The following is a 25,604-nucleotide window of genomic DNA, read 5'->3' as shown; positions in this document are numbered from 1 at the left end:
TCTTGCAAGCAAACCTCACCAAATCTAGTTAAAAGTGGATTTTTTTCTTTACTTTTCCAAATCTCATTCCAACTGTACCAAACAGTATTGATGTTGTACACAGCACTGCCCAGCCCAGTGGCGATGTTCCCATTTTACCCCTTCCTCTCCCTTTCCCCAGAGTTGGAGGCACTACCCACCTGGGAGCAGGGAGCAGAAGGGGCTGAAATGGCCCTCTCCTCTGTTCATCATCCTATCAGGGCTTTTCTCTCACCCTGCCAAAGCAGGGAGGCTGGCTCAAAACCTGCTCCTGGGCAAGGCTTTGTCATGAGGAGGTCTTGCTGCAGTAGGTCTCATACACTGAGGCATCTCGATGTCGCTGGGGCTAAATCCTCCGCAGAGGGAACGGGATCCACTCACTGGGAGCAGGGCGCTGGCAGTGGGGCAAGGAAAAGAGGCGGTCACCCCCCCGGCTCCCAGGCCCCCGCGCAGAGCTGCCCTTTTACCAGAAGTTCTAACTCATGTCGTGGAGGTACTTTCATCTTCTTGGATATTGGTGAAGATTTGAACAGTGTTGCCCAGCCCTTGCTATGTGTGCTCTGTTCTCAAAATGTCGAAACATCCTTTGCCAAAACATGTTCCTTCTTTCTGTAGTTTTTTCAGCTGTTGCAAAGCTCTTGGTCCCACTGATGCAGTACTCAATGGCATACTCCTGCCCAATAAGTAAACATTTAATAACAAGCCTTTTAGGTATTTAGAGAGCCACTAAAAATGAAAAAGATGTATTTCATTAATGCTGCTATTAACATAAATATAAAATTAGCCTGGCCTGTAATCACCAACAAGTCTGTCTCACTAAGGATCTTTACGGCAATGTTTAATACTCTGTAAAAGTGTATGTATGAAAGTGATTAATCAAAGCATGGCACTGTTTCTAGAGTATTTCTTCTGCTGTAAAGCTGAGTGATAAAATAACTTAAAGCACACGGCAGTAGTGGCAGTTAATAAGCTTTTTATAGTCCCTGTGTGGACCTGAAAATCATACCTTATTAGTATCTTTATCTTTCTTGCTCACTCATTCATTCTTACTCACATTTAAATTTAATTTTAAGGGTTACTTCTAGCCTTTCATAAGGGAGCTGCTTTAATAATCGTGGCATTTTTCCCCATTTGCTGTGAAATGACTAGGAGCCAGGGCTTTTGTTATATGTACTTTACAAATCACTCCGTTTTTTTACAGATCATTTCTGGAGATGTCAAGATTTTATGACGTTGTTAGGCTTTGTATCTTGCTTGACTGTGTCATAGGCCCTCTTGAATTATTTCCCCACAGATGTTTGCAGTTCCATTATGTACCCTCTTAGCTGCAGTGACACCTGCTGATCTAGGGCAACTGAACTAACTTAGAAATCCAAATTGCTGAATTTAGTCAGCAAGCTGCTTAGGGTTCCACCCACCAGATGTTTCTCCTGCTTAGAAGTCTGGGACTTTATAGACCTGCCTACTTTTTAATCCTTGAAGCAAATATCAACACATTTGAGATCTGGAAGCTCACAGCTCCACACGGAAACGAAGTGTTGCCATGACCACAGCTTTAGGTCTTGCATGTAAGTCGTTTATGCCAAGTATAACAGAGCAGGCCTATAGAAGGTTTGTTTTAATTTTATCCCTCGGAAGCACTGAAAAGCAGCATCTTTAATCTTATAGCCAACAGAAGGGTAATAAATACTACAAGAAGACACACATTTGATATTCAGAGACTTCATTCATTTAATGCTTCTAAGGGGAAAAATGTTGGTTATTTGCAGGGCACCCTTTGAAATCAATAGAAATAGGATCGTTCCTCACTCTTGCACAGCATGTTTTCAGCTGTTGCATATGGGCTTTTCCAATAAGGATAAAGTACTCAGAGGTCTGATCACATAAAGAAAATCCCTTTATGCTTTTGTTTACAGGAGGACCATGCTCTGAGTAGTTGGAATAACAATTTTCTCAACTGAAAAGTATACTAAGGTTATTAGGGCTTTGACTTCCTTAACAGTACTTCCTAGGCATTTACAGTGGATAATCAGAGAACTGGGGCAGTCACTCAACCAACCTGGGAAGATACAGATTTATTTCCTTACTGTTGTTGTGATTACATGTGGCTTCATTTGACATAAACTGATTATAGGTGGATATAGAATGTGAGAGGATACAGCTGATCCATTTGTTTTCAGGTCTTCTAGTTATATTTCTCCATTTGCTACATAAGGTTTTCAGAGTACCAATTCTGTCATATTAAGTTGAAGATAATTTTGCTGTGCACAGTGTAGCAAAACAGACCTTTTTAAAAATGTGTGCCATATATTTTTTCATTAATGTTTTTATTCTTCTGTCAATAGTATTAATATGAAGGCAGATTTTAACGCAATCCAATTATTTGTTGCCTGGAGAATTGGAAACTTCAAATCCTAAAGCCATTCAGATTTCATAGAATTTTAATATGGATTTGATTAATTCCATAGTATAATTTTGACAACAGATTTTATCCTGTCCTTGTTGAAGTCAGTGAAGGGCCTCACACTGATACCAATGAGAACTGGATCAAACCCAGCTGGGCAGCAAGTACTCTTACTTCTTTTTTCTGTTGTTCCTATAAGCAGTAGAGAACCATTAATCCTGTAGTGCACAAACCCATGCAAAATTACAATGGGTGGAAGTTAATTTTATCATCGGAAGCCCATGGCAATTAGAACACGTGAGTGAGCAGACCATAAATTTTAGGACAGGGTGTATAAATTCAGGCAGAGATTATACTGGGTTTTTTGTGGTTTAATGCTGTCTTCTCTATATTGCTTTTCTTAACAGTGTTAAATTTTTGCTGCTTTTTTTTAATGTTTGTGCAAGATTTTTGTTGAGCTGAAAAACATATTACAATAATAATAAGAGAATGGATTTTTATGGTATAGCAATGTGCAAAAGAGGCCAAAAATCTGAACATTTCCCTAGCCTTGAGCTATATGCTGTGTACTTAGTGTAACAGGTAAAAATTGTAAGCCTGCACAGATCCCATCTGAAGCCAAAAATAGAAAAAAAACACAAAAGTTGTTTTCATCAAGGCCAACTCACTATTCCCAATTATAATTACACTGGAACTTGCCAATTTTATGGCAAGAGCAGCTCTACCAGCAAACAGCACTATTTTTGCTGAGAGTTGTCATGTTGGCAGTTATTACAATCAAAATTGTCACTTTTATTTTATTTAAAATGTATTTCCCTGGTAAGCAAGAAATAATACCTAGACTTGAAAGGGACGTATGTTAAAGATTTTTTTTTTTACATTTCTCTTGAGTATGCAACATATACAACTTCAACTCCCTGCAGCAATACAAAATGCCCAAGAATAATGTTTTCAAAATCAATATGTACTACAGTCGAATATGAGACTCCACAAACCCATAATTGAAGCTGTGGGAGAAAAGCGGGCAGCCTGAATATAAAAAAAAGTACCAGAGTTGGATTATGACCAAGATGCAAGTGCTAATACAGCCTCTCTTGAGAAAACTGCCATGAGACCTTTGCAGAATGTGCAAGTGTTAGAAAGCAGGGGTGTTTCGGGTGCAGCCTGCTGTTGCTGATCCCCAGGCTGCCTGACATCTCTGTAGAGAACAATATATGCAGAGTTTCATCTAGCTTTTCTTTTTCACCTGGGTCATCTCATATCTGTGAGCTCTTCTCACTTTGTATCTTCTCACTCCGTACATACAACCTCTGTCTCTCTTGTGTTTCCCAACTGCTGCCTTCACTGCCACCATCACACTCTGACAGGGTTTGTGGCTCCACAGTCTCTTGGGACTGCTGGCACTTAGACAGCAGTGGTGGAATCAGTATGCTGCTCTATACTCAGGAAAAGCAAAAGCATGGAAAGTATCTGCTGTCTTTCTGGAAGCACTGTAATGAGTAGGGACCATAAAAAAAATAATTGAAGATTGTTTGTAGATGAGGTGTATATATCTTTTGATCAAAGGATCCCTCAAAGAATGTAAGACACCATCTGTATCTATTACCACACATAAGAAAAAAGAAGAGAAAACCATGCACTGAGATACGACTCTTCATACTCCCCAGCAGGGTCCATTGCAGAGCCACAATAAAGCATCTCATGTTATTACCTGTAGTATGTGCCAATCTCATTAGCACCGAATGCTATGTGTCTATCTGTCATGCTCATCATTCCCTTTCTAACCAAGTTCTTATTGTCTAGAAGACTTGCTGTGAAGTCCTGAAGAACTTAATTTGATCACAAGCTCAGGCTTACTGATTAAATTCACAAAAAATTTGGGTTATTGACTTACAAGTCTGACAGAGTATTTGCAAGATTTCTGCTTTGGTCAGAGGAGAAACCTAAAGTCAATGATTTACAGCTTAAGTGTATGCACAGGAGTTCAGCTACTCCACTTGAGACAGTTTGGGCTGACGTGAAAAATAAAAAGGGTAAAAGAAAGATCACCAAGGCAATGCTGCAGACTTTCACAGAAGAGTTTGCAGTTTTGAGTCAGAATAATTAGTTTGCAGCATGGTATATTTAATGAAGAAATCATTACTTTTCTTTACATTGTTGTCATGCATGCAAGGACACATAAATTTGCACGGGAAGACACATATTGATCATTTACTTGTGGAACTGAGAATTTCAGATTGGGGAAGAGGAGGTTTTTATACTTTTTGGGCCATAATTCATGAGCATATTTGACATACTTGACCCCAGTATTCTGTCTAGCTCCATCAGAAATGATACGTAGCTCCCCAGTTCATTCACCTTTTATAGGCTGTGTAAAGCAGACTTATGCTGTGCATATTTGTACAGTGTATAGAACAGTGGGACCCCCAAACTGATTGGGGTCTCCGGAGGACTTTCACAGCATAAATATTACAGGATAGTATATTAATAGGCAGAAAGAAAAACCCAGAAGTACTTTAAAAAAGAGCTCTTATGAACTGTCTAGTTTTGTACTCAGAATATAATGAGATTTTCTTCTTTCCGATTGCATCCTCATTTTAACAAAGAACAAATCCTTAAATTAAGGCCAGACATGTATGAGAGACAATATTTACCGATAAGAGAGGAACACATGATCCAGTCTGGGTGCTGACACCGCAGCCACTGCACATTACCTTCAGAGAGCTGTCCTGTGCTAAGAAAACCTTCAGCCACTTTGAAATGTGCTGTATTAATAGTCCAGCCCTGCAATGCCTTGCATTTCAGGTTTGGTGGGGCTTTTCAACTTTGTTTCAAGTAATAGCTTTCAAAAGTACAGTGTCCAAATCAATTTGTAGCCAGTCCTTCCTATTGCATATGGCCCATTTAATACTGGTAATTTATTTTGCAATGTGGGAAATTTATAAATGACTAAGATAAAAATTCACAGTGTTTTGATTGCCTAAAATTTCTGTGGTTTTTGATAGATAAGTACTGGTTTTTCTTCTGTGATTATTTCCTCCTGATTCCTTCCTTGATATCTTAAACAGATTTGGAAAGAAAAAAGAAGATAAAAGTGGGAAGACAGATCACAAGGGGAATCCAAAGCAAGGCGTACTTAAAGAGGAGGAGCTGGAGAAAATGAAAGATGAACGTGAAAGGTGAGTGAATGCTGGTAGCGTCTTTGTTCGTCAGATGAAAGACTTCAAAGCAAGGGATTGCTTGAAGGGACAGCCAGCCAGCCTGGCTGGAGATGTCCCAGACCATGCCTGCTGGCACTCAGGTCCAGGCAATGCAGAGCTTTAGGCTGGTCTCCTGACCGAGTCAGGGCTGCTGTATGACAGGAGCTTGTCTGTCTCCTGCAGTTTCTGTGCACTTCACTGTGGTAGCTGCTATTCAGATCCCAACTTCTGCTAAGCTGGTGAAAATCAGTTCCTTCAAAACCTGTTTCACCTCTACCCATTCCCAAGACCAAATGACTTAGTAATTTTTTTTCTCTACTTCTCTAAAGCAAGAACCTCCTCTCTTCTCTCCTGAAAGCCTCAGCTGTGTTTTCCAGCACTTCAGACCTCTTTGGCTTCAGCTGGCTGTGCCACCAAATTGTAATTTTTGCCCTTAGATATGTTCTTTTCTGCACAGCATTTGCTGGTTAGCCACATGTTGCAGAAATTCCTACTCAGCACATGCTGAGTATGCCAAGAGACGCTAGGAAGAAAGCAGGTTCAAATTGTTAAAATCAGTCTGAAGAGGCAGGGGTCTGCAAGCAGTGGGGTGAGTGAGATGGGCAAGGCAAGAAGCTGGGTGTGTGCCAGCTGTGAATTGCCGTGTTTCTGAGGTAAGGCTCTGAGACTGAAATGAAAGGAACCACTAATGTGAATAAGCCTAGTTCTCAGTCTTGTTCATAAAATCCTCCTCTGGCATGTGCAATCTTAGCAACTTTGTTATCTTTCCAAAGGGAACTTAGTTTTCTGCTTTCCACCATGTCTGTCCTTCAGGAACTGGGCACAGTTTGTAAGTGCTGACGAAGCTTGGTGAACTCCCCTACTCATCCAGATGTACTCCATGATATGCTGAAGAAGGTCTTTGTTTCCCTCTGATGGCTGCTATCAGAAAAGTTAGAGAGCCCAACTTGCTGGCTCTCAAGAGGTGTCTGCAGTTGCTGTAAAACTTTCCAAGTTGTAGTAATATGGGTTGTCAGGGCATGGGAAAAGCTTTCAGAGATGTCTCTCCTTCACTGGAGCATCCTGCTCCTGGGAGGTGGAATGGAAGCAGATATGGTTCCTTTTGGGCAGGCAGGGTCTTTCCACAGGGGCAAGCCTTTGTGATGCTGGTCGGTGCCCAGGGAGAAGACACCCTGCTTTCATTTGAGTCATGCAGTGTGTGGTCAGCTGTATAAGTGGTAGCTAATGGGTTTTATGGGGAAAAGAAATGAATCCAAACCCTAACCCTTGAAGTTTGCTGCTAGTATTTACCGTTTTAAAAGCTAGTAAGGTATCCAGTTGCTACAGTGCTGCTACTAGATATGCTTAGCCAGTGTTTAAGTATTTAGTTCATCTAAGTTAAGCAATATCAGGAGAAACTTTGTACCATTTGTTTTAAAATTTCTGTACCGTGTCCTTGATTTTGCCAGATTGATGAGTGCTTTTATTTTAAACTGCTGACTCCCCGTTTGGATACTGGCAATTTGAGAGGTATGTGTCCTTCATTTTAAAGAAGCCAGTGTCTTTTATTAGGATCCTGGCAAGCTAAGAAGCATGTATCCCATCTGTTAAAGGGCCAGTGTCATTTACTAAAATGTTGGCAGGCTGCAAGGAATGAACCCTTCTGTCTAGAGGTCTAACATTCCAATTGGACACAAGATAATTGTTCTTAATATTTCTTTAGCGTTGTGTGCTTTTTTTAAAATTACAGTCACTGATTGACAGTAACTTGGTAAGGCTGCATTAGAAACTAGCAGCTCAATGTCTTCATCATTCTGGTTTCTCTAGTAATGATTTCAGTTTTGACCTGGAAGAGTTTGCAACTGAAATGGAGAACAGCAGGTGTGTTGAGAAGTGGATGAACCAAGATGATATTTTTAACTCACTTATTTGATTCTTCTTCTATAATGCACAAGATTAGAAATATCACCCTATTTTTTATCAAGTAATACAGCTTATATGTTTGGGGGATTAAAATTAAAAAATAAAAATAAAAAAATAGAGGAGGAGCAAAGAAGTTTTCCCTATGTTATCCCCAAAGGAATGCAACACATGCTGTAAAAACGGGCATTTTGCTTCAGCTTTCTAAATGAAGTAAGAGCGTGGCTGTATACGTTTGCCCATGTAAGACTGTTTACAGGCTATTGAACCCTTCTTGAGTTGATCATAAAACTGAAGAGATACTATCTTTCCTATAGGAAAATTATATAATGAAGCTAGTTCTCCTATATGGGTAGGAACTGTCTGGGAAATTGATTAAAATCAGTGGAAGGAAACATTAGCTGGCTTGAAGGTAATTCAGTCCTTTTGCTTAGTTGTTGACTGTTCACCTAGTGATGTTGCTCAGTAAGACAGTAACGACAAGTTTTATAGCTCTGTCCCAAGATTTAGTAATTTTATAATGTAATTCAAGTCCAAGATTTTAATGCACATATTGGCAAAGAAAACCTTGTGGCACATCCACTCCATAGATCTTCTTCTATGACTTCACTTGCTGCAATCCTGCATACTTGGTCTCATATTTATAAAACCAAGCTTCACTGACGCTTACAAGAGCATAGGCGTATTTTCAAATCTGTTCTTGTTGAGAATGAAATGGGTATATGTTAAAACTACTGGGGATGTAACAGTAGAACAGACTACAGAACTGTTGGTAGAGATGTAGCATATTTTGTGCCAATACCTGTGAACAAATCCTGTATTTAACAGCTTGAAAAAAATACAAATTGCTTTTCTAACATTTAACCGTTTTAGAATTAACTTAAGCATGTGCCTAATTTTACCTTTCCAAGATTAGCTGTGTAAGTAATTCTTGTTCAGATCCTCAATCCAATAATTACAATATTAAAGTCAGGTTTTTTTGCTTAAACTTCAGTTTTCTCAAATGCTGACTGCCTAAGTATTTCAGGATCTCTCCTACTAAGTGATACTATGATTTTTCGTCTGACAGGTTTTATTCAGAGGCTGAGCTGTCCATTTTGGATGCTAGTGGAAGAGGTCAGAGTAGCTGATTTTTGGGCTGGGTGTGACAGGATTAATGATCAAGTGCATTTCAGCATCTTAGCAGCTGTGAACCTCGCATGGTTTTGGATGTTGGTTTTGCATGCAATATATGCTTGGCAGCTCTCCAAAAAACAGAATACTGTTCCAAGATCTCAGCTGAGAAATATTTTTCAGTAGGAAGTGCATTTCCAGTTTACAGAAGTAGGCTGTCTCTCGGGGTTTTGCAAAGAGTTTTTTGATTGGTATTGGATAGGTAGAATAATATCTCACAAAATTCCAGGGATAGGCCTGCTGTAAAGGATTCAGCCTTCTTCCAGAAATTTTGACAAGATTTACAGACGTGCAGAAATATCAGATGTGTTCACTGCACAGTTATGGGTTGGCTGTGCAGTACAAACTCAGTGGCTCTGGCTCTGACAGGAAACATCAGATCTTACGTAGGTGTGGAGCATGAGTGTAAGTCCATCATGCTCAGAATAAGCTGAATTTCCTGCTTGCACAGAGAAGGAATTGTATGTACAGTGCATGCGCAACAAGTCTGGCACATCCAGAATGTGTTAGAGCTAGTAGGCGTATGCAGACAGAGTATATGGCACTCCCTCTGTAGTGCAGATGCTTCCCAAAAGGATTGGACTGGCTTGCACATCGGTCCTCAGCATGGATTTGCCTGGCAACCCGTTTTGTGGGCCGCCAAGTTTCAGATTTGAACCTTAAAAAGTGAAAATAAATTTAGTATTTCTCTAGCCTGGTAAGTTCTGCTTCCATTCCACATTGTCCTATTCTCAGTTTTCAGTACCGCTCTCTGTGCTGCCTCGTAGCTGTGGTTCTCTGAAGCAGCTCCACATCCTGCACTGAAATGCTGACATCGTTTTGGTTTTTTTTGGTTTTTTTTGGTTTTTTTACACTTCTTGTATTCCCTAGCAATCCTCACCAAGATCAAGGTCTCATTGTGCTCGTTGCTGTTAAGGAAGCTTGGGCCTGACCCTAAGTGCTACAGCTGAGGTAGAAGAGAGAAAATCTGGCAGGAAAAAACCCGTCGTCCTGTGGGTGGGAATCTGGCATGCAGGCAGTGCAGCTGCTTGTCCAGGTTCCTAAAAAGTTCCTGTCAGGCTAGGAATTTGTTCCAGACCTCAGCCCCAGGCCTCCCTTCTTTTCAAAGCCAGTACTTTATTATATGACTCTTAATTCTACAGGCTTCAACTAGTTAACGGGAACTTAGGATGTTAGACATTCCTTGTTTGGTAATAGCCTTATCTGTGTCCAATTGAATATGAAGTCAGCACCTCCTCTAAATTTCACTGTTTTCTTCTTCTACCCCTACCTCACTTAGCTTTCCTTGTGCCACAGCAATGCAGTGTCACTGAAACTTGACTGGAGAAGGTCAGAAGTTCATGACACAGATAGTTTAGGACAGACTTAACTGGTGATCAAGTTCTCTGAGGTGGTGGTTTGTCCTTCCTGACACAAGTCAAGTGGTTCATTGGACAGAGGCCCTATTTTAAATAAACTCATCATTTTGTTCACGCTTCAAAGAGTTTGGCAGTAATAAAGCATGTCCTCCAAAGGTCTAGAATCTGCCCATAAAAGGAAAAAGCAAATGCTATGTCTGAGGTTTATTTTGATCAAGCTGACTCAAGTCTGTATTTTTAGTGTGTTCTGTATAAATTACTCAGAATTTATCATTTTAACAACAAGATGTTCACTACATTATTAAATACTGGAAGAGATCCTCTTGTTTCTTTGCCTCAAAACAAGATTTCTCCTCCTCCCTTCTTCCATCTTTTTCCCCACTCGTTTGGGCTTGCTTTTTAATTTTCTAACATTTGAAAATCATTGTAAAACAAACTAGATAAATATATTAGTCACTTGAGTTTTACAGATAATAATTTGTTTGCCTTTCAAATAGAAATAAAGTGACTATTGATTGAAAGAAAACTATTTTATCCTGTTTGTTTAGGATTATTTTACTGGAATATTCCTGCTGAGACCAAAGTCTCTCTTCCAGCAGAGTCAAACATTTCCTTGACATTAGAATAAAATTTCACAAAATGAAGTGCCTTGTTGAAAACTGGGTGATTATAAAAAGTAGCATATGAGTTGGTGAAGAAGGAGGCACTCTATATAAAAAGTAATACTCTGCACTTGTTCATAGAAGTAGTTTGTTGTTTTGTTAAACCAGTCTTGGTTTTGTAGTCTTCATTGCAATTAAGTGAGGATTTTTTTTTTTAATCATATCATGTTTTTGAGTAGAGTGTTAGAGAAGCAGAAGGAACATCTGGCTCTTGCTTTCTGAATGTCTGAACTGAATGCTTAAATTACAGTCAATCTCAGATTTGGGTGAAATTAAATTGTTTCAGTTTTTATATTAAAGACTGAATTTCCTTTAGTTTTCAGAAACCTTCCAGCAGTTGAAGAGAGCTTCTCTCTATCTTATCAGCTCTGATGCCTGTTCCCATAGTTAAAAAAATCAATACATATGTTTTTGATATTTGGCAAACAGAGGTTTAATTTTGCAGCTGCAAGATCCCTGTATGAAGGGAATGCATCTTACAGAAACAACATTTAGAGACCACTTATATACGAGAGAATACTTGAGTGAAACTCCATTCCATTTCTGCCTGCATTTGTTTCATTATATTTAATTACAGACAATTTGTATGTTACTGGAAATCAAAATGAAAACAGGAATAGCTGCATACATGGCGGTATGGTGGAAAAATCTAATTGTTTTCAAGCAGAGGTTGAAACTTGGAGTGTTAAAAAAATGAAAGTATGATTTTTGAATGTGTAGTACATCTTAGAGCATGCTCATAGACACACGCACATCGTTACTGACCTTGTGTAGCTATTGTGCCTGTGTTATCCTCTTGCCAAGTCTAAAAGTGTTATGACTATTTACAGTTCATATTGATCTCTGATAAAATGTTGGTAATTGCTCTTCTCACCATTAAGCTTTGTGCTAAACCACATGTTTTTGGGACTTCTGGGCTTGTGCGTCATTATTTATTAAGGGTTAATCCAACATGGTATATCTATTTATTGAGTATTCCTGACTTTGCAGCATAGCTAGGTCCTGTGGCTTAGACAAAATAAAGTGTTGGATGTGATCCCAGTTTTAATACTCCCAATTTATTATAACCATTGAACCCTGATCAGATCACGGATTGGATTGGATCCCAGGTTTTTAAATGTCCCAATTTACTGCTGGCTTGCAACCCTGATAAGAATACATATTTGATTAAGGCTTCAGTTTTCAAAAATTCCAGTTAATTACTTTTAGATTCTTATTAGATCATAGCCGTGTAGTATGGTATGTTGAAGTTATGAAAAAATTACTGGATGATGTTGCACAGGTCAAGGTCATAGTTTCATTTTATGCTGACAGTATGAAGTTATCAGATTTCTGTTTATTACTGTGGCAGCACTTGCACTGGACAGGAGGACAGATTAATCCCAACCCATTGATTCCTAATGATTCTCATTTTAGATCTGCTGCTGCTCCGCATACCAGAACATGTAATAAAAGCCTACCACTGAACATTGAGAGGTTGGTGTTTGGCTATGAGTAGCCGAGGTAGATGGCTCTCACCTACCTTCCACAGGTTGTGATGTGGCGTTTAGAACCAAATAGCAATTTTTGAGAACTTTGTGTGGCTAATCCACTGCTGGAGGACATTTTTAAGACATTAGGCTGAGAGTTGATCCCAGATTGTCTTAGCTCAAGAATACTAAGCATTGAGGATAACAGAATGGCACGTGGAATTGGCCTTTTTCGTTAACTATCCCAGTACTATTCCAGGTATTGGAGACTGCTGGAAATAGCACTTCCAGGTATCATAGCCATGCCCTCTAAATGTAAGCACTGAAATTCTCATCGAAACTATTTAGCATCCTTGGTTTGCCCCTCATTGAGGCACTGGTTTCACTTTGCTCTGGAGACCAGTTTTCACAAGCTGTGCCCTCTGCCCACCTAAGCAACTCAGGGGCAATGGCCTGGCTCTTACCCATAAATGGGCCAATGCATGGTTCTTTTCTGTATATGTGGGAGTTTTATTACTTGATATTTTTTTAAATGACACTATAAAACAGAAATACTGCTGTTAGAAACTTTTACAGGCCAATCTAATACAGTGAAACTAGCCGATGTACTAGCCAACCTGGGTAATAGAGTGCTTTCTAGGAGACAGACTGATCTGGCCTAGGGATTTCTTTGATGCAGTACTGAATGTAGGTCAGCTTTTGCTTACCCCAAAATCAATAAGGGCATAAGAATTACTTGGAAGCTGCATTTCATTCCTTGCCCTTCCGTATGTGATTTATGACAGTCTATCATAAATCTTTGGCGTGCACTTTGAAGTAGTGCCACAGCACAGAATTCCTCTTCTCACTCCCTTACCAGTGGGAAAAAAATGAGAATACAACTCGTGGGGTTAAACAGTCAGGCAGGAAATCAGTTTGCGTGTATAATTCTCTGTAGTGAGCTTAAACCAAAATAACTGAAAATCTTAAAGCTTTGTCTGTTCAGTCAGCGCTGGGGTTTGCTTTCTAATCTGGGACTGTTAATTGGAAACAACCTGTGAATCCCAGACTAGCAGATGGAGACTGTTCCCTTTCTTGAACAGAGAGATTCTGTTCAGTACGTTCCAGGTTCAATGTCATATGTGTAGAATCAAGAAATGTGCGTGGAATATTATATCACATGGAGCTGGGCTTGCTCCTTCCACTACTAGGATTTCATTCAAATGAAAGCATAATATTTATGCAGTTGCAGAGATGGTTGTGTGAATTCATGAGGTCTCACTAGCTAAGTGGAGCTGTGAGTATGTATGCAGGAAGTCTTCCAAGAAGACCCCCTTACTGAAGGAGGAGGCCCCGGGGACTCAGTGAGTGTCAGTCTTCCTGGGTCTGTTCTGAGCTATGTTACCACATGTGGATTTTCATGAGGTGTTAAATGAATGTTGTATCTTCCCATGGTCATTACAGTGTCTCTGGTATTTTTCTTAAGACAGTGTTATAATCCTCAGTGGTTTTGACTGATATCTACTACAGTGATTGCTGGAGCTGAGCTAGTCGGTGGCAATGAATAAGTTCATAGACTCCTGTCTCTGTTTCCCCATAGTTTTTCTGCAGGTGTACTGCAGTTACTTTATACTCGTTCGCTGTTTATGTGATGAACTTTTCTGAAATAATTTGCTTGATGTCTTGGTTTGAGAACTGAATCTGTGGTTTTGACTACAATTGGTATTGTTTCCGTTCCTGACATTAAGTTTCCAATGACTAAAATAGAAGCAAAGTTAAGTCTTGTTTTCTAAGAGTGTTCTGTTATTTTGATTCTCTTTTCATGATTATTTGTTCCAGAATGAGCTATTATTATTGAAAGGGACTCAGGTATGATGTGCACAGCACCTTACTTATCTTTGTAATGGAAAAGTACATATTACAGCAGCCTGAGAATTCCTTTAAATCAGTTTTGAGACCTAGGCCTGCAACTTACCTATGGTCTGCAAAGTCCCTGCAGACTCAAGGCCGTTCTACAGGAGGAGCTTGGAGCTCTTAAAGGCATCAGAACATTTCAGGTGAAATATGCCAAAGTAATTTTGACAAACCTGGAATGATTCCACTATCTAATCCACATTGTCCCAAAACAAGGAACATCCTCTTGACAGGAGGCTGAGCAACCTCATCTGTGCGGTCAGCCTTGCTATCAGCAGGAGATTGAGCAGGGTGACCTTCACAAGGTTCCTTCCAACCTAAATTTTTCTGATACTGTCACTTCAAAAAATAACTCAGGATAGTTTTGAGTAAAGAAAATGTCATAATGTAGCAAAATACAGAATATAATATACTTGGATTTCCCAATAGTTGGCTTCCCATAATCTGCTGCATTTCACCCAGTGTACAACTAATGTGGACAAAAGACAGACAGAAAAACTTCCTCAGATTTAACAGCAAAGGTAAAATTCTGTTCTCATTGAAGTTCACGGGGTGGGGGAAAACGCACTGACCTCATTAGAGCCAGGATTTTCTTTAGAGGGCAGGATCCTGTGTAAGTTGGTAATTAATCCCTCCCTGTCACCTCTGAAATAAATGGAAGAACATTAAGACCTTAGTCTTGTCTATCCAAAGTTCACACTTCTCATTTTGTGGTATGAAGGGCTAAGTTTCATCTTCAGTTTGACATAATCTTAAATTTTAAGGTCAATGTAGCTCTGTCTCCTTTTCAGGTTTCTCTGTTTCTTTACTTACAGCCCTCCAAAGGCATCTTCTTTGGTCCATTCAGCATTACGTGGGTATGGGGTAATTATCTGGAACAGGCAGTATTTTATGTTTAGCCCTGGTGGTTTTTATCATTGGGCTGGTTAACACTGTTATAAGATGTATCTTGTTTAGCCTGAGTTACAGTCTCTTACTCCCTTGAATGTGTGGCTTGCCTTTTTTATTTCCAAGACTGTTTCTCTTGTTTACGATTACAGATACTAATTATGGGGGAGAAGATGTTCAAATCCAGCACAATAGAATGAGCTGGAATGAAGAAACACTTGCATAGCTTATGGGGAAGTTGTTTTCAACAAATAGGCCTCCAGTAGAATACCCTGAAAGATAACATTAAATTAGATATTGTTTGAGTCTCGATGAGTCCATATCAGATGTCCTCAATTTACTGGCAAGAGGTGGATTTTTATTTTATTTTATTTTTTTTAGCTATGAGACTTGCCTGCCTCTAGGGTTTTCCTAGATGACGGTTGAAAAAATACAAATGAGTCTTTTCCTGATAAAAGATGCAGGTTTTAATAAGATTGTTAATGTCATTATAGACCATGCCTGTCTGAAAAACGATTATGAAATAAAAATTAAAAGCACTATACTGAAATTATCTCCTCAGATATTCAAGTGAAATATACCCATTCCCACCAGTGATTACGGCTTATGAATATCTGAAGGCAGGATGGATTCGATCCACTATTATGTAAATGAAAGAAAATACAAGATTTTAGTTACCAAAATATATTTTGCCAGCAGCTAGAAAGGAATTAAAACATTAAACCCAATGGAAACCTAAGTGACCTCCTGCAGAAACAGGCTGCTTTCCTCTAGACAACCCGTTACTCAATATATGTATGAATTAGGTAAATGAGAGACAAAAGCAAGAAATGTTATGTAAAATCACAGTTGAAGTATTAAGACACTAAATCAGATGTAAATTGAGTAATCATTGCAATATGTAGATCTTGGGGAGAGTCACATGAGTGGGGAAAGAAGCAATGCAGCAGCTTTTATTCTGCTGTTCACAAGGAACAGCCAAATGGGTGGAAGAATGTTTAGCATCTCAATGATCTCAAAAGACTTAAAGGATCAGATCCTTTTTCGGAGTTTAGGTATACCTCAGACTGATTGTACGCACACTTGCTTACCTGCTTATTCTTATTCTGCTCCTCTTAGTGCGAACAGAACAGAGATTATCCTAAAAGACCTATGGCCCTGTTTCTGTTACATGTTTTATCTTTGCCTGTTATTTTTTCTTCTCCCCTGGGGAACATCTTTCATTGACTTAGCCAGCATCTGGCTCATTCGTATACCTGTTTGCGCTTCCACAAAGTCTATTGCTTTTAATCCACCATAGGAGAAATATTACTGTATTCCTCTGAAGTATAAAACAAGGTCCCTTTGTGAAATACACTGTTTTGGTCAGCAACTGCATTTTCTGTCATGTGTTTGACTACTTAGAATAGGCACCTTGGGGCTCAAACCATGTCATTCTTTGTGCTCTGCTCGGCACTAAGCACACGGTCACTGCATGGTAAATAAAAAAATGTTGCATCACTTTTTATGCTTTCCCCAGAAAGTCAGATGAAACAGGATGACCCAGAGCTCATGGGGAGTGCAAGGGAGGAGGAGTTCAAACACTGCAGGAAAGGTTGTGCTTTTTTCTCATGGGCATATTTTGGACAGTTTTCCCTATCCAAAACTGTTCTGATGTGAAGTGCAGCCTTGCAGCTCTCCAAGTAAGAAAGCCCATAGTTTCTCCTGGGCCGAGCTTCCCGCCTGCAGTTTTTACACTGTGGCCAGATCTAGTAGCTGTTGGTGCCGCTGAGTTGCTTCTCATGTCTCTTGTTGGGCAGCACGCACCCTGTCCCTTGCTTGGGGGTGGCAGAGCCAGGAGGACATGCTGCTTCGAGTTTTGTCCTGATCCAAGGTGACGGCTTGTTAGACTGTAACTTGTTGTGCAAAGCTCCTTTTGAGCTAGGGCTGGTGTTGGGCTTCCAGAACTGCAGATTGGGCTGCATCCAGTCAGTATCTTGCTGTTTGTTCCCCATTGAAGCAGTCTTTGGGTTCCATGGCTTTTAATGACCCTGGCCTTCTTTGCGCTGCTCTGCTGGTAACATTAAGTTCTGCATTTTAATTTTCACAGAGGCTTAGAGCCTTGGTTTTAGAAGCTTCAGCATTTTCTTGTTCCCCACTCACAACCCAGCCAGCCACCAGCTTCCACCTGGTGGGCCGAGAGGTGAGGGGTATCTCTTAGGGCTTTTCCTAGCCCTCTCATTCTATTGCCAAAAGCATTTCTGGGTCTGCTCCAAAAGTCAATTCTGCTCAGCTCTTACGGAGTTTTCTTGAGGTGGTCCATATCCCTTCCTGCAGCTGCCTCACTCTGTGTGTGCTGCAGTCTTTTAAGCCGGCTTTTGCCTGTCAGTGTCTCTTGTCACTGATGTCAGGCTAAAGCGTTTTACATTGTGTTTGTCACAGGCGGCGAATACATATGTGGTCATTGACAGTAGCTCAGCAGAAACACAATAACTTGTTAAGCCACAGTAACTCAATCCTGTGTCTGAGCTGCAGCTGGAAGGAGCTGTTTGGGCTGTTAACCCTTTTTTAGCTGCTGCAGTTTAGGTTTATGCATCTTTTCATGTGTTAGTACATGAGAGATCACCATATATGATTTGTGTGCATATGTCAGATAGGAGAATTGTTTGAAGGATAAATGAGAGCGTTTCCTTGATTTATAGCTCCGGGGGTGTGCTACTGAACAGTACGTGAGGTGTAGAGAAGTGTTTTCAGAATACCATACCCCACTTCCAGAAGTACATTAGGTATATAGGATCCTGTCTTCATTTAACTTCTACAAATAGGATGCAACATGTTACCTCTAGTTCTATTGAGATTACATATTTTATCAAACTATGTTTTTTTGCTGAAATTATTTGTTGTAGAGAAAGGTTCCAGTGATCGCTAGTGGGTCTTGAAAGCAACAGAAAAGATTACGATAGGATACGTGTTTGGATGCTATTGAGAAAAAGATGGGTCACAGGAAAAAAAAAAAGGCATTGCTTGATACGGCACTTCTGTTGCCTGTCCTCTGGCTGCTCGTGTGCAAAGGTTGTGTTTTTACAGAAACACAGCTAAGGGAAGTTGTTGTAGTTGTCGTGCAGTGATTTAACTGAAGAGCATGGTGTTCAGGTGGCGGAAGAGAGCAAGCAGGACTGATACGGGATACCCAAAAGGAAATATATCTAACTTCCCTTCATTCTGTGTGAGTTTTTCTTTTCCTTTTCCCTCATCAGGAAGTTTGTAGAAACTTTAGTGCTACACTAAATTGTTCAGATGGTGACCTGTGCCTCTCCTCATCTCTGGTTTCACTGCCAGCATCATGGTGCTGAGTGACATTTTATCTTTTGTCACAAATTTGCACCAGTTGTTTGACCAGACCCATCCTGTGCTGCGAGTTTCAGTCTCTCTTGTAGTAATTGTTTGTTCATAATAACTGTAAACTGGTTGCTATGATAGTCAAGTTGATTTGGAAGATTTTTTTTTTTTGTGATGGGGAGTAAAGATAATGCTGTTTCAGACAGGTAGAAGTGCAGAGGGAGGTGTGGAGATTCTGAATGACTAGAGTGGGGTATAGCAGAAGCAGCCTGCTTATAGCAGGGCTGGGAAAAAGAGTTATAGTAGTGATGGAAAGACCAAGGCATTCATTTTTCATATGTCAGTAAAGAGCTCCTGGGCACCTGCTGGGATGTGCTATAGAAAAGATTGCTTTAAGACTGGGTGAAAACATGATGCTGAAATACAGTGAGGATATTTAAAACTTCACAAAAATGTGAAGAAACTTCAAAGGTGAAAAACATAAGAGAAGGCATGGAAGGACAGGTAAATAGAAAGAAAGAAAGAACAGCCATCTGATAGTTTGTTTCCCTATATTTGAACATTCAGATTGAAATGAAAAAGAGATCACTGAGCAAATTTTATAGATCTGTGTGGAAGAGCAAAAAGGAAACGAGAAATATTAATGCAGTTATAATAGCCATATTGAAAAGATGAAACATTCATCATTGAAGAATTTCACATAACCTGGTATTGACTGGTCCGTATAATATAGAAGGGAAAGAATTGTTCTTGGGCAGATTCGACTTATAATAGTGGCAGCGATTGAGGATTGCATTCAGAAGGAGAAGTTGAAGAAGCTAGGCTTATTCACAGGAACAAAAGAAAATTGTGATGACCTAATTCCAGCTTTTGTTGTGCAGAATATACCAGTATTGATAGCAGGACAAATTACTCTTGCTGTCAGACATGAAAGCAAGATTCACGTGATGCTGCTGTGCTGCACTACTCTTGCTTTCAAATAGGTCTTAAATACCTAGGGGACAGGTGATGTATTGGTCCAAAGAACACTACGGCTCTTCATTTTCTGAGAAATAGCTGTGAGTCTTCTTGGGACTGTGTGCCATGCCTTCTGCACTGGCGTGTGATAAGACCATTCCTTGAAATGCTCTGTGCTCCCATTTTTCTGCTCGTATCATCCCACATGGACCTGTGTGTGACATGAAACATGTACCTAATAGGATATATTCCTGCATGGAAGTCTTTGTTTAGGCTTTTTTGGTCACTAACTGAGGGTGAAGCCCTCCACAGTTTCACAGGTTTTTAAGAACGTTTGGTGCTTTTTCAGAGTTAATCTGGAAGACAGCACCAATCTCTAAGTGCTTTATGCATTTTAGTAGAAGAGAAGCAGGATAATTGGAGGCAAGGGCTACTACCAAACTGGCAGTTATTGGGTGCAGGAGCTAACAGTTACTTGTGTGATTTTTTTTTTTTTTTTTTTTTTTTAAAAAAAGATAGTGCCTTCGTTTTTACATTTCTGACGTAATCCCATGTGGGACATGTAAAATATTAATCCTTCTGCAAGAGGGTTTCTCTTGAAGTCCCTGTATGTATAAAAGATGGAAATCAGTAGCATAGGCCTCCCTCCCTGCTTCATTGATGTCTGAGGCCTTATTTGCAATGGAAATCCATCCCTGTCCTTGTAGTACGATGAGTGCTCTTGGACGATGAGCTACCTGAAAAGACTGGTTTTTACATGAATGGACCAAGTGATGACTTCGCCCCAAATTCCTTTATATGAACAATGAATGCAGTGTTTCACCCACAGACACGGACAGGCTGGCTCCCTCCGCCACTCCCTGTTGCATAGTCTCTCTTTTATCTTTATTCACAAACCTCTAGAGGATAAAGGCTTTGCACGCTTTCAGCTGCTAATTATTACTTATTTGCTAGCAATGGTTTGTGGTTTAGATAGAAATGCAAGCTGACCACTGCATTGTAGTTTCTATTTTCATATACAGCTCCTCAGTGTTGACTTTCTCCCCATACCAATGTCCATTGCTTTATGAATAAAAGCATGACATTTACCAAGGTCTATACAAGTGTCACCATTAGTTTTACAAAGAATAAGTTGTATGTCCCATCGTTCTGCAAATGCCATTAAACTCTCACTGTCCCAAGAAGCCATCAGCCAGCTAAGGCAGTGCGATCGGCAGTAAAATGAGAGAATATGTGCCTTACTAACTGAATTGATCACATATTGACACCAGGCTATGCCCTCCATAAGATTCTCCAATAAAATCTCCCTTGTGGATAGAGTCAGAATTGTGCAGAATCAAAGGCTCGTTTCAAAGTCTGCGACGTCTTCAAGACACACTGCCTTACCCTGGGTGAGGTTGCACTTGAGCGTAGCACCTATCCTGACCTGGCCCACCATTTTAATTCAAAATAGGGAGTGTGTGTGGCATGAAAACCTGAAGCAAAAGAGAAGTGGAGTGAAGGTTATGGGAGGACAAGGTGATTGTACAGGGAAAGAAGCTCCAGGAAGAAAAAAGGAGAAATTCTTAGGAAGCCTAAGTGTAGAGGATATAGACAGATTGTAGCTTATTTCTTATCATCCTTTCATCTCTAAGAACTACTGTAGTAGATTACATTAAAGCTTTGTGAGTATTTTTAATGATATCTGAAGAAAAAGTAAAGAAAATGAACTAAGTGGGCTGGGATCAGGAAGTTGAGGAAAAGCAGAAATGGTGTGTTAGGAAGATATTATTCTCTCACATGGTCTTTATATTAAAATATTTCGTAGAATCATATAATATCTCAAGTTGGAAGGGAGCTATAAGGATCATCAAGTCCAACTCCCTGCACCTCACAGGACTACCTAAAACAAAATCATATGACTAAGAGCATCGTCCAGATGCTCCTTGAACTCTGACAGGCCCTGGGCCGTGACCACTTCCCTGGGGAGCCTGTTGCAGTGACCGACCACCCTCTCACACATTTTTCCTAATGTCCAATTTGAACTTCCCATGATGCATCTTCATGCCATTTCCTCGTGTCCTATTGCTGGTCAGCAGAGAGAGGAGATCATCACCTCCCCCTCCGCTGCCCATCTTGAGGAAGATGCAGGCTGTGATGAAATCAACCCTCAGCCTTCTCTTCTCCAGGCTGAACAAACCAAGTGACTTCAGCTGCTCCTCAGAAGTCTTGCCCTCCAGGCCTTTCACCATCTTGGCTGGCCTCCCCTGGACACACTCTAATAGTTTGATGTCCTTCTTATATTGAGGTGCCCACAACTGCACATAGTACTTGAGGACTAGAGAGGAGAAAGGTCATCTGCTTCACTAAGGGAAGACGGAGTGAATAGTGGGCACCCACCCTGACTGTCAAGGACTGTATCATATGCAGGCTCCTCCCGCTGTAAAGCATGACTACATTTTAAGTGTTAAAAACTGGCATCACCTCTAGATATGTCCTAGCACAGTTAATGGAGGGGTGTAACTGGAAAGCATGCATGATACACATTAAGGTACTCAAGTATATATGTAGAAAGGCATGCTGTTCTCATTAGAATTATTTGTGAACCTTTTTAGCTACAGATTATTTGAAAAGTATTAGCATTTATTTTGGTGAAACAATTCTAATGAAGCAAAATAAATGGTATGAATCCCATTCTGCACTTAATAGCTCCTGTCTGTCAGACTGGAAGCTCCCAGTATGCTCTTCTGTTTCTTTAGGGAACCATTTTCTCCATGCCTTTTAAAGACTTTCTCCAGAACATCTTCATTTCTCACTATGCAGAATCCTGAGGCCATTATGCTTTACTGGGGTAACCAAGTCTGCTAGACCCTTTTTACTTATTCTTCTGTGGTACAAATTATACTGTTCTTTCTACACTGCTGCTGTACTTCAGATACAGTCAACAACAAATGTTGACTTCTTCTGTCAGGCGCTGGATCTCTGTATCTGTCTTCCCTTCTTTGTTTTTTCCCTCCATGCTCCATTATTTTCTGTAAATGCTATTTATTACATACTGTGGTCAGCATTCTGCCAGATCCATCTTACTGCATTTAATTACACTGTGTTGAAGGGTAGCTGAGCAGTTAACAGAAGTTGCATGCTCACAGAGCCTTGCTATAGGCTTTTTCTCTCCAGCATGAATGTTGGATCATTGAATATCAGCTGAGTTTGAAATTTACCTGAATATGTTTTATTATTCCAAAGAGATTACACAATGGCCCTGATTAGCAGCAGCATTTTGTAATACCACTTAAGGCTTTATCACGGTGGAGTACTGCCAGTAATAGTCTTTAATTCACTTATATGTACCAATTCATCTCTATCAGGTTTCTATTAATTTCTTTGCTGTTTTACTTTGTCCCTATATCCCGTATATAATAAGACATGATTTCCACATTTATGTAGCCAAAATAAAATTTTAAAAAATTAAATCTTCAGCAAATTAACTGTGGTCCTTTGATTTGAGACAACTGTGCCATCTCTCCATTTATGTTCACATTTAATCCACTTTTCACAAGTTAATGAATTTAGGGGAATCGAGGTGGGTCAAGTGACCAAGGGGCGGTAACAATTTTACTGGCTAATTTGGATAAAACGTTTCAGGATTGGGTTAGGTATATTAACGGCAAAGTGGAGGGTAGGTGTAGAATTAAAACTGTATGTGTTCATGCATGCACACACACATACACATTTGTGAAAAGCCACACTATATTCAGCATTAATTTTTTTCAACAGAATGGTGACCAACCTTGGTTACAAGGGTGATTGCCAGAGATAAAGAACAAAATTGCTGCATGCACCATTTTGTTTTATCTGGCACTGATTTCACAGTGTACTGGAAGATCTCACCAGTTGCGTTCAGGGTTGGTGCTCCACATTTGTGTGATGAATCAATGTCTGTGGTTGCTGTTGAAGCAGATCCAACTGTATATTTGTTCGTTGTTTTTCATTGTTAGGATTGGTGTGAAGCATCAGGAGTTACGGCAAAAGCAACTGAGAGGCCTGAGTGATTATTCTACTGGTCCTGGAGGACCTGACATTGATGATGACGAGGTGGATCCAAATTATGCTAGAGTAAACCACTTCCGAGAGGCTTATCCAGCAGCAAGTATCTACAGGCCATCATCACCAGCAGTAGCAGAAACCTTTGTATATCCACGTGATTCTCCTTCAGCACCGATGGAGAGAGAGCACTTGGAAGGACTGTATGCAAAAATAAACAAGCAGCACTACCCACAGACTCCTGGTGACAGGTAATATTGCCACCTGGCATTACAAACAGTGATAGCTTGGGGGGGCGGGGGGGCTGTTCAGATGCCCCAAACCTCTGTATTTACTGACTAGAAAGCCATGGATTTCCTCTTAACCAAAACCATGATTTGCTGCAGCAGTATTCCCAAAGCATCTGAGCAAGGCAGCAGTCAAACAGAAATCATTAAAGAAAAGTCCATATTTCACAAACAGAACGAATGAACTGACTCCAGTCCGCTTCCTGCACTGCTGAGAGAGTGTTTTTCCCTCTTTCAATCGGGAGAAGTTCTTACCCTGCAGCAAAAATAATTTCTGTTTTCAGATCCTTTTCGATCCTGCTGACCATCAAGTGCCTATTAGTAACAGGTTTTGTATGAGCATGATATATTGCATATGTTTATGGTTTCATTTTCCCCAGCTGTGTGATATTATGCACTTTCAATTAGGTTGGGGAGAGGACTGGGAATCATGGCATTTTTATGCAGACTCTGAAGTGTGGCTTCACAAGACTGATTGCCTTTCACAGCCTTTCCAATAACCAAGTGGGAAGGAAAGAGCAATTTTTAATCCTTACTGTCAAGCTTCCAGGTTGATAGCATTAAAGAAAGATGGTCAAGTTTTTCCCTGGGTTAAAAAGAAAACAGAAATTCCTTTGAGTTGATGATGTACCCACCATTATGATGATTTTAAAACTGGTTGCTTCTGGAATTTGGGACTAACAGAAAGTAAGACTTCGTTACTGTGATAGTGTTAATATATCGATGTTGGGTTTTTCAAACCAGTGTGTGTGTGTAGGCAAGATATACAAGTCTGAAAAGAAGAGCTTGACAGAGTAAGACATGGAGGACTTGAGGAATTGTTCACGCTTTGAGTTCATATTACAATCTGCAGTGTCTCCTCATAGCCTCAACCTATGCTGTATGATACCACACTTGTTAATTTTGGAGAAATATGTGAGTGCAGATATAGGAGTGTTTTCAGTTTGTGCAATCATAGTACTTTAAAAACGTCTACTGAGCACTGTTATAAATAGTAATAAAATACTTCTGACATAAATCTACGTTTGTAGCAGGGAATGGGCCAAGTATCTCTCTTTTTCACCTAAATACAGTATGGTAGAGATCTTTCCAAACATAATGACATTGCTAATTTTTTTCTTCCATATTATTAACTCTTCCCCTACTGCATAAGGGTGAAGAGGGTGAAATAAGAGGTAGTGATCACAGATTTTTGCCATCTATAGCACGTTTTGCTTTGCTAGAAAAGTCTTGAGGCGATTGTCACTGAAGTCACACGAACATTTGTATATAACAAAGGGATCAGAAACTGAGTTCATACTAACTCAATAAACCAAGATCTGAGAATTCCCAGTGGGAGGGAGTCTAAATTCAGGTTCATGTATCTTTCAAATATAAATATATACAGATGTAATTCGATTGGAGTAAGACATTGTCATAAAGGTTGCTTCATAATTGGACTAGATGATCTTTCGAGGTCCCTTCCAATCCCTAACATTCTGTGATTCTGTGATTCTGTAATTTCAATTTTAACAGGAGTTTATAGCTTTACATTTAAAAAATGTCATCAGTTTTGAAGTGTGGTCTATACAATGTTTTTCCAAGCAGCAAAAAAGAAATTCTCAAGTCTTTCCCTCTGGCCTCTTTTATTTGATTGCTTGTATTGTGGCTGTAGCTACACTGAATGAACTCTTGACTTGCTATGTGGACAAGATTGAACTCCCAGCTGGGTTTGGATTTGGTGTTGAGATCCTGGATTTTAGTGTGGGTTTAGCTGTAATTGCATGATAGCATGATAACTCAGTGAAAAACTAAAACCAAAACATCTAACAGGCAAGAAAAGTTACCTCATATCTGAACCCATGATCAGAACTCATGCTGAGAGGCTGTTCCATCTGTGTTGATTCTGTACTGAAAGACAAACAGTCCACAACAACTTTGCTTTGTTGAATTTCTCAGGCTTGTAGAGGCTGTTTAACCAGATTAAGAAAAAATAGGAAATGTGGGGTTCTTATTAGGCTGCCTTTGTTCTTCTTTTAAACCTTTCTTTGCTTTGTCTCAGAGATAAAAAGGTTG

The 25,604-nt window shown here is 39.9% G+C and overlaps 1 protein-coding gene across 5 annotated transcripts in view; it reads left to right on the top strand.

The window, feature by feature from the left end:
• PARD3B (par-3 family cell polarity regulator beta) overlaps positions 1-25,604 on the top strand; it is a 429,076-nt gene that overhangs the window by 314,751 nt on the left and 88,721 nt on the right. For all 5 annotated transcript variants that reach the window (XR_011048762.1, XM_068407693.1, XM_068407691.1 and 2 more), the window contains 2 exons: positions 5,491-5,601; positions 23,217-23,513. Coding sequence is in view for 4 of the 5 variants with exons in the window: in XM_068407693.1 (XP_068263794.1) it covers positions 5,491-5,601; positions 23,217-23,513 (408 nt within the window). In the remaining variant the exon portion in view is untranslated. The remainder of the gene's footprint in view (positions 1-5,490; positions 5,602-23,216; positions 23,514-25,604) is intronic.

This window comes from Nyctibius grandis, chromosome 9 (genome assembly GCF_013368605.1).
Source record: "Nyctibius grandis isolate bNycGra1 chromosome 9, bNycGra1.pri, whole genome shotgun sequence".
Classification (NCBI taxonomy): domain Eukaryota; kingdom Metazoa; phylum Chordata; class Aves; order Nyctibiiformes; family Nyctibiidae; genus Nyctibius; species Nyctibius grandis.
Note: the sequence above shows the minus strand (reverse complement) of the source record. Positions and strands in the feature narration are given on the sequence as shown.